The sequence below is a fragment of the Podarcis raffonei genome, chromosome 8 (genome assembly GCF_027172205.1).
Source record: "Podarcis raffonei isolate rPodRaf1 chromosome 8, rPodRaf1.pri, whole genome shotgun sequence".
NCBI classification, from domain to species: Eukaryota; Metazoa; Chordata; class Lepidosauria; order Squamata; family Lacertidae; genus Podarcis; species Podarcis raffonei.
This window is the reverse complement of record NC_070609.1, coordinates 753,098-769,271: the sequence shown is the minus strand read 5'-3', so window position 1 is coordinate 769,271 and position 16,174 is coordinate 753,098. Positions and strand designations below refer to the sequence as shown.

Sequence of the window (16,174 nt, the reverse complement as noted above, 5' to 3'; positions counted from 1 at the left end):
AGGAGTTTGTTACACATGTAAGGGAACATCTGAAATAAAAACACGGAACCAAGAGAAGAAGAGCAGATTCAGAGTCCTGCAGGGACCCAGTTTATTCAAACTATTGCAATCGGACATGGTGGGGCTGTTGATGTTCCTAGTCCCTATCTTAGTTCTCTTTTCCCAAAACATGTCAAAGACCTTTGAGGAGAGATGTGAGTTCTCACATGGATGCTAGCGCAACACAGATCTCTTTCCCAGAAAATCACCTGCCCTTCTAGGGTCTGATAAGGATGGAAGCAGTAGGAAACTTACACAAGACAACTTTACAGGAGGGTGGAATGAGGGTTACAAAATGCAGGCACACAAAAATCAAGCCTAATGCATCCTATCTAAAAGGCTGGATGCAATTAATACTAGGACACTTTGACCAAAATAAAAAACTATAATATCTAATATTCAATCAACTATCACAATTTTTACACCAAGCCCTTCCTAGGAAAGTTCAGCATGGACAGCAAACTCATCAGTGTCACCCAATCTCTCTTATCCCTCTCCCCAGGCATGACATGAAGAAGGAATTCAACACCTTGGCCAAGAACTTGCAAGTCACAGCTCTGGGTACGTAGTAGGAATTACTATGGGGCACCAGATGTGGCAAAGAACCCAGCTGCAACCATTACCTCATACGAACTCAAGTCTCCTCCAATTAAATCTGTATACAGCCACTACTATAGTTTGCCCCAATGTGAGTTCTTTGATGGCAAACAAGACGGGCCCCGTGGCTGAAGCTCTTCCCACATGCTTGCCACTGTTAGGGTTTCTCCCCTGTATGAATGCTCTGATGGGACATGACACTATCCATTTTTCTGAAGCTCTTTCCACACTCTTGTAACTGATAGGGTTTTTCTCATGGATTAACTCTTTTGATGGGCCCTAAGATGGCATTTTTGAGTAAAGCTCTTTCCACACTAAAAGCACTGATAAGGTTACTCCCTTGTATGAATTCTTTGATGGGAAGTGAGTTTGCTGCTCGTATTGAAGCTGCTTCCACATTCCAAACATTTATAGGGTTTCTCCCCTGTATGAATTCTGTGATGGGTTGTGAGACTGGTGCTCCGGGTGAATCTCTTTCCACATTCCAAGCACTCATATGGCTTCTCCCCTGTATGAATTCTTTGATGGACACTTAGCTGGTAGCTGTGACTGAAGCTCTTTCCACACTCCAAGCACTGATATGGTTTCTCCCCTGTATGAATTCTTTGATGGGAAGTGAAACTGTCCTTTCGACTGAAGCTCTTTCCACATTCCAAGCACTGATAGGGTTTCTCTGCTGTATGAATTATTCTATGGGAGGTGAGATTGCTGCTCTTAATGAAGCTCTTTCCACATTCCAAACATTTATAGGGTTTCTCCCCTGTATGAATTCTGTGATGGTCAGTAAGCTGCCTTCTGAGAATAAATCTCTTTCCACACTCCAAGCACTGATATGGTTTCTCCCCTGTATGAATTCTCTGATGGGAAGTGAAACTCTCTCTTCGACTGAAGCTCTTTCCGCATTCTTGGCACTGATAGGGTTTCTCTGTTGTATGAATTATTTGATGGGCCATAAGATGGCCTTTTTGAACGAAGCTCTTTCCACACTCCCAGCACTGATAAGGTTTCTCCCCTGTGTGACTTCTCTGATGGACAATGAAACTCTCCTTTGTTCTGAAGCTCTTGTCACATTCTTGGCACTGATAGGGTTTTTCTCCTGTATGAATTCTTTGGTGTGAGGTGAAACTGTCCTTTTTTCTGAAGCTCTGCCCACAATCTTGGCACTCATAAGGTTTTTCCCGTGTATGAATTCTCTGATGGACAGTGACCTTGTATCTCTGACGGAACCTCTTTCCACATTCCAAGCACTGATAGGGTTTCTCCCCTGTATGAATTCTTTGATGAGTCATGAGATGGGAGCTCTGAGTGAATGTCTTATCACATTCCAAACATTTATAGGGTTTCTCCCCTGTATGAATATTTTGATGGACACTTAGTTGGTGGCTGTGACTGAAGCTCTTTCCACACTCCAAGCACTGATAGGGTTTCTCTCCTGTATGGATTCTTTGATGGGAAGTGAGATTGCTGCTCTTATTGAAGCTCTTTCCACATTCCAAACATTTATAGGGTTTCTCCCCTGTATGAATAAGTTGATGAACAGTAAGCTGGCCTCGGTGTCTGAAGCTCTTTCCACATTCCAAGCACTGATGGGGTTTCTTCTCAAGGAGATTTCTTTGATGGGAAGTGGAATGAGAGCTCTGGCTGAAGCTCTCGCCAGAGTCTGAATCCTGATATGGCTCCTCCACTGTGTGGATTTCGTTGTGGTCTTCCTCATTCTTCATCTCCAATTCATCACCACCTGAAACTAAGAGGCAAACAGATTAGAGCCTCAGGAATAATAATAATAATAATAATAATAATAATAATAATAATAATAATTTATTATTTATACCCCAGCCACTCTGGGAGGCTTCCAACAAAGATTAAAAATACATTAAAACGTGAGACATTAGAAAATTTCCCTAAACAGGGCTGCCTTCAGATGTCTTCTAAATGTCACATAGTTGTTTATCTCCTTGACATTTGATGGACAGGCGTTCCACAGGGTGGGCTTATCACAGCGAAGGAACCACCAGCAGGCCCTTGGCACTGGACTTCAGTATCTGGGCAGAACGATGGGGTGGAGACTCTCCTTCAGGTAGACTGGGATGAGGTCATTTAGAGCTTTAAAGGTCAGCACCAACACTTTGAGCTGTGCTCGGAAACGTACTGGGAGCCAATGTAGGTCTTTCAGGACTGGTGTTATGTGGTCTCGGCAGCCGCTCCCAGTCACCAGTCTGGCTGCTGCATTTTGGATTTATTGCAGTTTCAGGGTCACCTTCAAAGGTTGCCCCACAGAGAACACATAGCAGTAGTCCAAGCGGGAGATAACCAGAGCATGCACCACTCTGGCAAGACCGTCTGCGGTCAGGGAGGGTCTCATTCTGTGTACCAGATGGAGCTGTTAACAGCTGGCCTGGACACAGAATGGACCTGCGCCTCTGTGGACAGCTGTGAGTCCAAAATGACCTCCAGGCTGCGCACCTGGTCCTTCAGGGGCATAGTTACCCCATTCAGGACTAGGGTATCCTCCACACCCACCCGCCCCCTGTCTCCCAAAAACAGTACTTCTGTATTGTCAGAATTCAACCTCAATCTATTAGCCACCATCCATCCTCCAACTGCCTCCAGGCACTCACACAGGACCTTCACCGCCTTCACTGGTTCTGATTTAAAAGAGAGGTAGAAATGGGTGCCATCTGCATACTGATGAACACCCAGCCCAAACCTCCTGATGATCTCTCCCAGCGGCTGCATGTTGATGTGAAAAAGCATGGGGGAGAGGACAGAACCCTGAGGGACCCCACAAGTGTGAGCCCAGGGGTCTGAACACTCATCCCCCCCCCCACTTTCTGGACACGACCTAGGAGGAAGGAGCGGAACCACTGTATGACAGTGCCCCCAGCCGCTCAAGATGGTCCAGAAGGATGCTAAGGTCGATGGTGTCAAAGGCCACTGTGAGATCCAGCAGAACTAGGGAACCGCTTTCACCTTTGTCTCTAGCCCACTGGAGATCATCGACCAGCGCGACCAAGGCAGTCCCAGTCCCATGATGAGGCCTGAATTCCGTTTGGAAAGGATCAAAATGGTCTGCATACTCCAGGCATGCCTGGAATTGTTCAGCAACCACCTGCACAATCATCTTGCCCAAGAATGGAAGATTTGAGACTGGGTGATAGTTTGCGATATTGGGTGGATCTAAAGATTGTTTTTAAGAAGCGGTTTAATGATCGCCTCTTTCAGCAGGTCTGGGAAGGCTACCTCACAGAGGGAAGCATTCACCACCCACAGAGCCCATCGCCCAGCCCTTCCCGGATCGCTTTTATTATACAGGATGGGCAAGGATCAAGGAGACAGGTGGTTGGTTTCACTCGTCCAAGCAGCCTGTCCAGATCCTTGGAGGTAACCGATTGGAATTGATCCCATGCAATTTGACTAGACAGGACTCTAGCACTCTCCTGCCCCGGCCCTGCTCCCACGGTGGAGTCTACCTCTTCTCGAATATGAGTGATTTTATCTGCAAAAAACTTTGCAAAATCATTGCAGGAGATCTTGGGGTCTTTACAAGGTCCCGATGGTAAAGGTGGTTCTGTTAAATTGCAAACCACCTGCTGCTATTTTCTGCAGGTGCAACAGAGGTGGTGAAGAAAGTCTTCCTCGCCATAACTATCACCACTTGATAGGCTTGACATTGAGCTCTAACCCGTGTCCGGTCCAATTCAGAATGAATTTTCTACCACCGGCGCTCTAGCCATCTCAAATATCGTTTCCTCACCCTCAGATCCGTGGAAAACCACGGGGCTGTCCGGGCTCCATGCAATCGGAGGGGGCGCTTCGGAGCCAGACAGTCGATAGCCCTGATTAACTCCACATTCCAGTGGGCCACCAGGGAATCAGTTGAAAGGCCATCAACATGGGATGAAGCATCCCTTACTGCTCTCTGGAAACCATTTGGATCCATTAAGTGGCGGGGGCGGACCATCTGAATCGGTCCCATCTCCCTGCAGAGGGGAAGGGTCACAGAGATGTCCAGTTGCACCAGGAAGTGATCTGACCACGGCACTTCAGTTGTTTCACTTTTAGCTAGTGTCAGATCACCCATGTCACTAGAGGTGAACACCAGGTCTAAGGCATGTCCGTGGCTATGGGTTGGACCAAACTCATTCAGGGGCAGCCCCATGGAGGCCATGCTTTTCACGACGTCCCAAGCAGCCCCTTGTAAGGTTGTGTCAGCGTGGATGTTAAAATCCCCCAGGACAACCAAGCTAGATGTCTCCAGGGGAACCTCCACCATGACCTGAAGCAGCTCGGGCAGGGAATTCTTGGTGCTGTGGGGAGGTCAGTACACCAAAAGGAATCCTGTACTGCCCCTATTGCCCAGCTTCCAGAACATGCACTCAGAGAACTGGGTCTTCCCAATACGACGCCTGGTGCAAACTAATGACTTCCTAAAAATCACTGCAGCCCCCCCTCCCAGCCCACATGACCTGGGTTGCTGTGCGTAAGAGAAACCTGGTGGACAAGCAGCGGCAAGGACAGGCCCATCTGCTTCATCCAACCAAGTCTCTGTTACACATGCTGGTCAAGTCCTCCATCCACAATTAGGTCATGGATGGCAGTGGTCTTATGAATCATTGACCTGGCATTGCACAGCAGCACCTTCAGGTCATGTGGGTTTCCCTTGTTGATTCCAGAATCCATCCAGTCAAGGCCAGACCTGGAGGCAGGGATAGTCTTCAAACAATAACTAAGCCTGCCTCCTGGGTAATGACATGTTCTGGTCTCAGCGTAACTCCTCCTCCTGCCCATGATCTCTGAGATTGGATGTCCCAGTGCATCCCCCCTCCCTGTGGAACTTGCCCCAGCCATTCTGTTGGCTGGGGCCCACTCCCAGGCAGCCCTGATCCTGCCCCTTAAAAACAAAACACAAACCATACAACAACCAATAAAACAAAACAAAACAACGTTATACCTAAATTAATCCCCAACCAGATATCCTTTTAGAAGACATCTGAAGGCAGCCTTGTTTAGGGAAGCTTTTAATGTTTGATGGACTACTGTATTTTCACATTTTGTTGGAAGCTGCCCAGAGCAGCTGGGGAAACCCAGCCAGATGGGCGGGGTATAAATAATAAATTGTTGTTGTTGTTGTTGTTATCCATTCCACCCCCCAACAGAGCAAGAGGGGGGGGGAGAAGAGGAAAATTAACATGCCACTGACTGCTTAAGGTCATTTAAAAACACATTAGATTAGACACTTGGAACAGGGAAGCAATAGCAGAAGAACTCCACACTTCCCCAAGAGTTTGTTCCAGTGAGTCCAGCCCCAACCTCTAGGCACTGCAGCAGGAGTCCGTTTGTAGCTGAGAATGTGCGGGCCTGGCCCCCGTCCCCCAGCCAGTTGGAAAAGCCCTTGGAAGGGAGCAGGACCTGCAGTCCTCGCCACAGCCGATGGTCCCAAATTAGGGAGCAGTGCTAATTAATGCTTGTGACAGGGAAAGAACTGATGGGAGTTAGATGTGAGGTCTTCCTCCAGGGTTCACTGCCTGAGGTTCAAAAAGCCTGCTTATTTTCTGGGATGGATTTTGTTTGGCCCAATCATGCGATCTGTGCCATCTCCAATGTCACTCGTCTCTTTAGTCAGCCAAGGACAGAAAGAAGAACAGAAATAGAACATCTGACAGAAGCCACTTCAACTTCCTGAATCATTTTGAAGATACATTTAAGAAGGCCTGGGCAGTTTAGAGGAGCCTGAAAAAATATTTTTGGGGGGTTTTATCTGCCCTGGAGTAACTTCATCTGAGCAATTTCCCCCCTGCTCAGCACCTTGCGCCTCTGGCGGCCCTGCCCCTATGAGGGGCTGCTGAGCAATGGAGTCTGGGGGGGAAGGAGAGCTGTCAGCGCTCCTCCTCCTCCTGTGCATCTGGCCAGAGCCATGGCTGCTTTCCTGAGGCCCTTCCTCTGCTTCTGCCCCCATGAAGGGGCCCCGATGGGAGGCTGTGGGGGCTGCAGACAGACCAGCCCTTCAAGAGCAAAAGGGGGCCATCTTCGAGGGGGGTAGGCAAGATGATGATGATTTTATTATTTATATGCCAGTCATCTGGCTGAGTTTCATGCTTTGAAAAGGCAGGACCGGAGGAAGAATATTCACAGGGAAAGCAGTCAACAGTCTTCCATCCAAGGCTGGCTGTGGGAGTGTTAGCATCCCAGGTGCTGCAGGTGCTGCTATTGAGCCCCATCGAAAAATCAGAGGTTCGTCACATAGAGAGATGTCTTGAATTACAAAACAGATAGGATGATCCAAGAGGGAGCCTTACCAAGAGAGTCCAAGATCCGACGATTCTCCTCCATGACTTCCTTATGGAGAGCTCTCTGGTCAGGATCCAGCAACGCCCACTCCTCGTCTGTGAAACGGACAGCTACATCTTCAAAGCACACTGGACCCTAAAAGAAAAAGATTGTCCTCTTAGACCAAATAAAGGTGAACTGTTACACTTTGTTGTCTTCTGCCTCTTAATTGATGTCCTGTTTTAATGGGAATCTTTTTCTGCGCATTTTATGGATGCATATTTTTTGGGCTAATGGAATTATTCATTGTGTACAGTGGTGCCTCTGGTTGCGAACGGGATTCGTTCCGGAGGCCGTTTGCAACCGGAAACTACTGCAACCCAAAGTGTCTGTTCTGCGCATGCATGTGGGGCGGTCTACCACTTCTGTGCATGTGCGAGCAGCGAAAGACCACTTCTGCGCATGCGCCACTGGAGAAACCCAGAAGTAACCTGGTCTGGTACTTCCGGGTTTGCCGCGTTCGTAACCGGAAGGTAACATAACCTGATGGCAATGTAGCCAAAGGCACAACGAGGGGCATTAAGAACCTGGTGTTTGTTGGTGTGTCTCCCCCTGAGTGCGGGTGTCCAATCTCACCCGTCCGGAGCTGAGAGCAGCACCCACTCCTCCAAACTTCAAACAAGACATACATTCAAAAACGCATGCACAACAAGAGACAGAACAAAGGGAACGGAAGTGACAGGAACTGTCTTCCGTTCTCACGCTTCCAAGCATGGAATGTAAACATAGGACATGTGATCTAACACTCACACATCCAGCGACGGGAGAAGGAAAATATTAACAGTGTTCTTCAAATCATTCTTCAAATCCAGTGCACAAACATTCCCGTTTTCCACATGGAAGGATCCCCTTCCTTCTTTCTTTCCCTGTGTGCTGTTCTTGCCGGGTGGGAAGGACCCTCCGGAAGCCCTATAGACACTTTCAAGTTGCGCAGGGGAATGAGAGGGGGAAAGCCCCACTGTGGGACTGATGGGGTGAATCCTGGCCACTCTTTGGTATGGTGTCTGAACTGCTTAGAAGCCCATTCCTCTGTGTCCACCAGTCCATGACATTCTCTCTCCCCACATGGCCCCTTCCTCCTACCTGCTCTGGTTTGAGTCGGCTGCAAACCTCTCGGGGTCCCTTGGCCTCCTGGTAGCAGAACTGCCTCAACTGCTGGCTCTGCACCTCTGAGCAAAGGGTGTCCTCCTCACCCAGGATCTTCCTCACATTGTTTTCCCAGAATCCCCCACTGCTCCCATGTTGGATGGCATGGACTCTTCCTGCTTCAGGGCCAGCTGAGTCTTGCTCATCCATCTCTGTTCTCAGGAAGCCTCCAGGAGATCAGAGGGAGTCCCCACGTCTTCTGCCAAGTTCTGCCTGTCCTAATGAGAGGTTTTGGCAAATCCTAAAAAGCAAATACATTTATCTGGTATAAAATTGATACACAGTAAGGAGGAGATAAGGGTTCCCTGGGCAAGCATGGAGAAGTATTTGCAGGAATCACAGGCCAGACTCAGAGTTTCTTTTTTAAAAGAGAAAGAATGAAGTCAGAATTGACAAGTGAATCATTTGTACCAAATGTAGTTTGGACTCAAGGCAAGAGTGGGGGTCCCTCCCCCCCCCAAATGCCAGGGCACATTTCTTTCCAGCGCCTCTCTCCTTTTCCAGAACTTGGAATCTCCCCTGTTCTCAAGACAGACTACTGGGGTGGGGTCCCTTTTTCCTTTGTTCTGAGGGCCAGATCCTGACCTGACCAAAGGACAGCTCTCGAAAGCAAGAAAAGTAGGACTGCCCTTCATTCTGTGATTGTACGTGGCTTAAAGTTCTTTTCAGTATTGTGTTTTAATGTTGTAATCTGCCTTGGGAACTGAGGGTGAAAATGGGATGGGGATGATGGTGGTGAAGTTGTTACATAGCTTAACCCCCCCCAGCCCCACTTGCTTGGAGGTTCTTTGGCATCTAGCATGGTCCCTCAGGTGGCCTTGGGGACTGGCAGTGCCCACTTGAAGCTCCAGCCTTTGGCACAGAGAGGATGTGGCCATGGGGCTTCCTGCTCTGGATCCCATGGGATGGTTGCAAGGTCCTCTGGGTGGAACTGCCCTGGAAGACGGCTCCGAAACTGGCCCCTAACGGATGGGCTCCCTCTTTTGATTTGTGCTGTATTCATCCCACCTTTTTCGCCAGTCCATGGGTCTGCCCCTCCTCATTGAATCCCCACAAATATCCTTGGGAACACAGTTATGTCATTTAAGTATTGATCCAGAGCAGAACTCTCACATATAGTTAGCAGAGTAAAAACTCAAACACGTTGCAGGATTCCCCAAAAATAGATCAGAGGCAATTATATATTTCATCCAGCAGAGCTTTACGAGCATAATGGTCACAAATGCAACACATCCAGGATTGGCACTGTCCAGTTGCAGCAGAAGTGCAGAGTGTTTGAGGACCGGGACATTCGCAGGGAAGCCAAAATGCTTGTTTACAAAGCTATTGCACTACCAACCTTACTGTATGCTTGTGAAACATGGACCACTTTTAAACCCCATCTCCAGCTCCTCAAAAGATTCCATCAACGGTGTCTCCAAAATATTTTACACATCACTTGGGAAGACAGGAGAACTAATGCCAGTGTACTAGAAGAAGCAAAGATCACCAGTGTGGAAGCAATGATTCTTCAACATCAACTTCATTGGACTGGTCATGTTGTGCGGATGCCTGATGATCGTCTTCCAAAGCAACTACTCTATTCCAAACTTAAAAATGGAAAGCATAAAGCTGGTGATCAAAAGAGGTTTAAAGATCGTCTCAAGGCAAATCTTTAAAAAGTAGTATAAACACCGACAACTGGGAAACACTGGCCTGCGAGTCCTAAGAGGAAGGCACACTTGGCAAATCCACAACGTGATCGGCTCCAGCCCGGAAACCAATGTCGCCACTGTGGAAGAACGTGTGGATCCAGAATTGGCCTCTACAGTCACTTACGGACTCACTGTTAAAACCGTGCTTATGAAAGACAATTCGGCTACCAGGGATCGCCCAAGAAGAAGAATATAAACTCCCCCCCCCGCCCCTCCCCGGCAGGCTGGGACTTGCCCCCTTCTCCCTCCTGCGCCCTATGGGGAAGAGAGAGGAGACTTACAAGATCCCAAAGGTGCCACCGACGCAGCTCTTGCAAAGGAGACGAAAACCTCCCCCTGGAAGAGAGGAAATGGGGGGGGCGGGAGGGGATTTCCTCGGGAGGACCTCGTCCTCCCCCCTTATTTCCTGTCCTCTCTAGGAATGCAGCTCAGTTCCTTTTAACCCTTGCAAGGCTGAGCACTTCAAACTCACATCCTCTCTATTCAGGAGCCCGGGAGGAGCCTCGTACTTTGCAGACGCGCCAGGCGCCTTATTTGCGGAGACCGAAATGAATCCAAAGGGGGCGGGAGAGCCAGGACGCCCAAAGGGGGAAGAGAAAGGAGACTCACCGGATCCCCGAAGGCGCCCCCGAGGCAGCACTTACGGAGCAGAGACGCAACAGGCACCCCCCTTGCAGGAAGGGATGGGGAGGAAGGGTCTTTGGCTCTGGGGGACACGGCCCCCTTTATTCCCAGTCCTCTCTCGGAATCCAGCCCAGTTCCTTTCAACCCTGGGCGAGCCGGGCTCCTCCCCCTCCCTCTGCAAAGCATCGCAGCCCCCAGGGGGGTCGTATTTGCATCCCTCCCACCATCACCAAAACGTCACGAACTCGTCACAAAAGAGGAGTCATCCCAGCTCCCCCCCCCCCCGCCAGTCATCCCAGCTCCCACCGCCTTGGAAGGAGCTGCTTCCCCAGAGAGCAAGAACGGGATTCGCACCTCCTCCTCCCAGTCGCGAGGCCTTCCTGCGCTTCTCCTCTGGAAGGATCCGGATTTCTGCCTGGGGTGTGGGCTGTCTCCTAGGGCGAAGCTGGATCCCCCCTAAGGGGGAGCGGGCAAAGCACCTTCTGCTGGAGGGAGGGGGGGGAGCCCTGGATCGCCCTCTGTTTCTGTCTTGAATCTGCAGAGGAAACATTGTATCCGCTGTTGCTACATTTTGTAGCGCGCTTACACCTCCCAGTCGCGAGGCCTTCCTGCGCTTCTCCTCTGGAAGGATCCGGATTTCTGCCTGGGGTGTGGGCTGCCTCCTGGGGCGAAGCTGGATTCCCCCCTAAGGGGGGGGGGGCAAAGGACCTTCTGCTGGAGGGAGGGAGGGAGGGAGGGGGAGGGAGGGGAGCCCTGGATTCCTGTTTCTGCCCTGAATCTGCAGAGGAAACATTGTATCCGCTCTTGCTACATTTTGTAGCGCGCTTCTTCCCTCTTTCTGCTCTCTGTTTCTTGCGCTCAAGGCGTCGCGCAAAAGAGCCGAGCTCTCCGGGCGGATCGCGCGCTCCAGACACGGGGCTGCTGCTTCCTGACTTCGGATTGGCTGCCTGTCACCTTTGGACGATGCCCATTGGTCAGCGATGGTTCTTTGAGAAATCCTGATGTTTCATTGAGGGGTTTCGGGACTCCTTTGAAGGGTTTACAAGCCTCTTCGCTGTAGAAGGGGGAGGGGGTTTCTATGGGTGGGGGCCACTCAGGCTCGTCGTCCTGCGTGGGTGAATGGGATTTGGGGGTGTTTGGATGGCCTCTTAGTCCCCGGCTCTACCAACAGCTCGAGGGGTGAAAGGCCCGGAGGAGTCGCCTGAGGTCCCCCCCCCCACAAGAAGGCTGCTTTGTTGTCCTGCAAGGGGCCAGGAGTGTCTCTGCAAGGCCGTCCTCCGGGCGGTCCTTCTCCTCCTTTATTTCAACCCCTCATCCCCAGGGCCCTGAGCAGGGGATCCCACCCCCTGCCCCCTAGCAATGGAGCGGGTTTCAGATATATATCTGATACAAAAGTATCCAGCTTGCCTGTGGGGCAGGTGGGGGAACATAATGGAACACTCTTTTTTTTTCCCCCTCAATACATTTTTATTCAAATTTTGTAAATAAACAGATTCTTATAAATGTAAGGTACACAAATAAACATGCTAATAAATGTTACAATATATATACATATCTTTCATTTACATAGTTTATTATATCCCTTCCCTAAACAAACAAACAAAAAACCTTTGGACTCCCCTCTACCCTTTTGGTAAGTATCAAATAAAAATTCTATAATCATGTACTTTGTTTTTAAACTTATATATTAACTGCTGTTAGCGTTACTCCATCCCCGCTAATATCATCTACAGATTATTTCCAATATATTTCCAATATTTGTTCCAGTTTTTATGAAATTCCTGTTCATCTTGATCTCGTATTCTTGCTGTTATCCTGGCCAGCTCTGCGTAATTTACCATTTTGAGCTGCCATTCACTTATATTAGGTATAACTTCCGTTTTCCAGTTTTGAGCCAACATAATTCTTGCGGCTGTAGTGGCATAGAGAAATATTATCTTATCTTCTTTTTTAATTTCTTTACCCAAAATTCCTAACAAAAAGGCTTCGGGTCTTTTGGGAAATGTATATTTAAAAAATTTTTTAAGCTCATTATATATTAGTTCCCAAAAACCTTTCACTTTATTGCATGACCACGATAGATGATAGAGATCGCCCTCCGCCTCACCACATTTCCAACAACTTTTGTTCTTTAATCTATACATTTTGGCCAATTTCACCGGTGTATGGTACCACCTATATATCATTTTCCATACGTTTTCCCTCAGTGCGGTACACGCTGTAAACTTTATATTTTTATTCCATAATTCCAGCCATCTTTCAAATTCAATATTATACCCGAAATCTATCGCCCATTTGGTCATTGCCTCCTTCACCTCCTCGTCTTTTGTATACCACTCGAGTAATATATCATATATTTTAGACAGTATTTTGCTCTTGCCTTCTACAACCTCCACATTAAACTTAGATTTTTTATCCTCGAAACCTGCCTTCTTTTTGTCTTCTTTTAGCATATCATTCACCTGGTGGTATTGCAACCAACCAGTAAGTGAGTCTTTTATTTCTTCATACGGTCTAAGTTTAATACCTTGTTCTGTTTTACTTATGAGATCTTCATAGGTGGCATTTTTCTCTTCCATATTAAGTTTCTTGATAGTTAACACCTCTATTGGTGAGATCCACCAGGGGGTCTTCCTTTCCAATAAGTTTTTATTTCTCTCCCATACCTGAAATATTGGTCCCCTGAAAATGTGATTTAGAAAGCCCCTGTGCACCTTCACCTTTTCGTACCATAGGTACGAGTGCCACCCGTACCTATTATCGAAGCCCTCCAGATCCAACATATCTCTATTTTCCAATCTAATCCAATCTCTTAGCCATAGTAAACATGCCGCTTCATAATATATGCTCAAATCCGGTAGAGCAAAGCCCCCTCTTTCCTTTCTATCAACCAATATTTTCATTTTTATTCGTGGTCTTTTTCCCTGCCAAACATACTTCCCCAGGGCTCTCTGCCATTCTTTACATTGTCTTAAACCTTTGAGTACGGGTATAGTTTGGAATAAAAACAGCATTCTGGGGAGAACATTCATTTTCACCCCTGCTATCCTCCCCAAGAAGGATAGCCTCATTCTCCCCCAGATTTCAAGATCTTTCTTAATATTCCTCCAAGTGACCTCATAATTATCTTTATAAAGATTAATGTTCTTTACCGTAATCCATACTCCAAGGTATTTCACTTTCTTAGCTGTCATAAGTCCCGTCCTTTGCTCTAAATCTAACATTTCTTCCTTTGTCAAATTTTTAACCAGCATTTTAGTTTTGTTCTTATTGATCTTAAGTCCTGACACTGCACCAAACTCTTCAATTTTTTTTAAAGCTTCTTTTACACTGTGTTTTGGGTCTTCCAGTGTTAATACGATATCATCGGCAAAAGCTTTTATTTTGTGTTCCTTCTTTCCTACTCTGACTCCTTTAATCTCTGTTGTTTCCCTTAATCTCTTATTGAATATTTCCAATACTATTATAAATAATAAAGGAGACAGAGGACAACCTTGCCTAGTCCCTTTAAATATATCAAAAGATTCTGACATAGTATTATTTATTATGAGTTTTGCCTTTTGTTCATGGTAGATTGCTTCAATCCCTTTTCTAAATTTTTCTCCCATCCCCATCATTTCCAGGCTTTTCCTCATGAACCCCCATGAAACATTATCGAATGCCTTTTCGGCATCTATAAATACCAGGGCGGCCTGCTTATCTATTCTCATATCCAGATATTCAATAATATTTATCACATTTCTTACATTGTCCCTCAATTGTCTCCCTGGAAGGAAGCCCGTTTGATCTTTATGAATTCTATTATTTAATACCTTTTTTAATCTTTCTGCCATTACGTCTGCGAACAACTTATAATCGTTGTTTAGTAACGAAATTGGTCTATAATTCTTCAGCTCCAACATATCGACCTCTTTTTTAGGAATTAAAGTAATATATGCTTCCTTCCAGGTGTTCGGGACCCTCCCCTCTTTTAAGATACCATTCATCACTTCACATAGGATTGGGGATATTTGATCGCTTAATGTCTTGTAATACTTAGCCGATAAGCCATCCGGCCCCGGCGCTTTTCCAATTTTCATCCTTTGTATAGCCCTTTTTATCTCTTCTTGTGTAATAGTCTGGTCTAGTAACTCTTTTTCTTCTTTTGAGATCTGTAGCATCTGATGTTCTTGCATCAAGCAGTCTATTTCATGATCTGTTTCTTTGCCTCTTTTATATAGATCTTTATAGTACTTCTGGAACACTCTTGCAGGCCCCACGGCCTCCTCCGGGGAAGGGGTCCTGGTGTTCTGGGACTCCCAGCTGCTCTCTTGTGAGTACGCAGTCTAGCAGAGTAAAAGCAGCGCAGACGGAGGAGAGGAGGTATCTGGCCATACCGACTTTATTTCTACTAATTACAGATTAAAGAACGGAACACGTATGAGAGGAGCAGCTCTCATACAGACATCCTGTCTCGTCGCAGAAAGAAAGAGCAGAAAGAAAAAGTGCAATAGCACCAGAGACGGAATTCACACAGACTGGATTCCTTCCTCACAGAACAGAAAGGAAACAAGAATCAGATGGTCCTTGCAATGGGAGGAGTGAAATGCTAACAGAATGTGTGTATTGTAGCATATCTGATGTTGTCTTGTGCTTATAAATATGTTACTGCCAGAAAGTTCTTTCTGAAGTTTAATAGGAATCTCCATTCCTGTTATCTTTTAACCCACTGGGTCGGATCCCACCCTCCAGAGCAGGAGAAAACAAGGAGCCCCACCAATTTGCAGCTTGGAGGCGCTGGAAGAGGAAGCTCTGTGAACCTCTCTACGCATGATGTGAACCACCCTGGCATCTTCAGATCAAGGGCACTGCACAAATTTAATAGCTATAGAAATAATAAAGTACGTTACCTGGTGTAGAATTTGCTTCTACACCAGCAGTTTGTTATACGTGCAAGGGAACATCTGAAATAAAAACACGGAACCAAGAGAAGGAGAGCAGATTCAGAGTCCTGCAGGGACCCATTTTATTCAAACTATTGCAATCGGACAGCCTTGCTATCCAGTTCTTCAGCAGAAGGGCTGGTTTGAAAAGGCTGCCAGGAGGCACATTAGAAGAAAGCTTATATACACAGCACACAAAGACTCATAAAATGCCACAACACTCATCCACTTGCATCAAGAAACGTCACAGGTCATGGGATGCGTGGCTCAATGTGGATATTGACTCCTCTGAAATTACCTTGGGGTGTCCCAGAGTGCCCAGGTCATTTGGGTCTCATATTTTGCACCATTTCCTTGGCAACCAGACCCACGGTGGGGCTGTTGATGTTCCTAGTCCCTATCTTAGTTCTCTTTTCCCAAAACATGTCAAAGACCTTTGAGGAGAGATGTGAGTTCTCACATGGATGCTAGCTCAACACAGATCTCTCTCCCAAAACATCATCTGCCCTTCTAGGGTCTGATAAGGATGGAAGCGGTAGGAAACTTACACATGACAGCTTTACAGGAGGGTGGAATGAGGGTTACAAAATGCAGGCATACAAAAATCAAGCCTAATGCATCCTATCTAAAAGGCTGGATGCAATTAATACTAGGACACTTTGACCAAAATCAAAATCTATAATATCTAATATTCAATCAACTATCACAATTTTTACACCAAGTCCTTCCTAGGAAAAAGCTTCTCACTATATAGCTTCTCACTATATAAAGCTTCTCACTATATAGAAGGATCTGGCAACTTCTGTTTCAGTGTATCTGAAGAAG

The 16,174-nt window shown here is 47.0% G+C and overlaps 2 protein-coding genes and 1 long non-coding RNA gene across 9 annotated transcripts in view; all 3 read right to left on the bottom strand.

The window, feature by feature from the left end:
- LOC128420150 (zinc finger protein 420-like) overlaps positions 1–16,174 on the bottom strand; it is an 85,192-nt gene that overhangs the window by 43,337 nt on the left and 25,681 nt on the right. Inside the window, exons 1-2 of one of the 7 annotated variants that reach the window (XM_053401649.1) lie at positions 10,413–10,501; positions 8,047–8,350 (exon numbers count right to left, since the gene is read on the bottom strand). The exons of 3 other annotated variants lie outside the window; for them this stretch is intronic. In XM_053401649.1, coding sequence (XP_053257624.1) covers positions 8,047–8,259 — 213 coding nt within the window. In that variant the 5' untranslated portion in view covers positions 8,260–8,350; positions 10,413–10,501. Of the gene's footprint in view, positions 1–8,046; positions 8,351–9,448; positions 9,804–10,084; positions 10,305–10,412; positions 10,502–16,174 lie in introns of those variants that run through there. 3 more of the 7 variants (XM_053401646.1, XM_053401648.1, XM_053401647.1) reach the window with 3 other exon arrangements.
- On the bottom strand, positions 60–10,605 carry LOC128420175 (zinc finger protein 420-like). The gene is made up of 3 exons (XM_053401710.1): positions 10,413–10,605; positions 6,933–7,059; positions 60–2,380 (listed from the first exon to the last, which is right to left on the bottom strand). Exons 2-3 carry the CDS (start codon positions 6,964–6,966, stop codon positions 969–971), a joined length of 1,446 nt encoding a protein of 481 aa, XP_053257685.1. The 5' UTR covers positions 6,967–7,059; positions 10,413–10,605; the 3' UTR covers positions 60–968.
- LOC128420191 (uncharacterized) lies at positions 15,400–16,079 on the bottom strand. Its single transcript, XR_008331992.1, has 2 exons — positions 15,847–16,079; positions 15,400–15,783 (listed from the first exon to the last, which is right to left on the bottom strand). It is a non-coding gene; the product is annotated as an uncharacterized LOC128420191 (long non-coding RNA).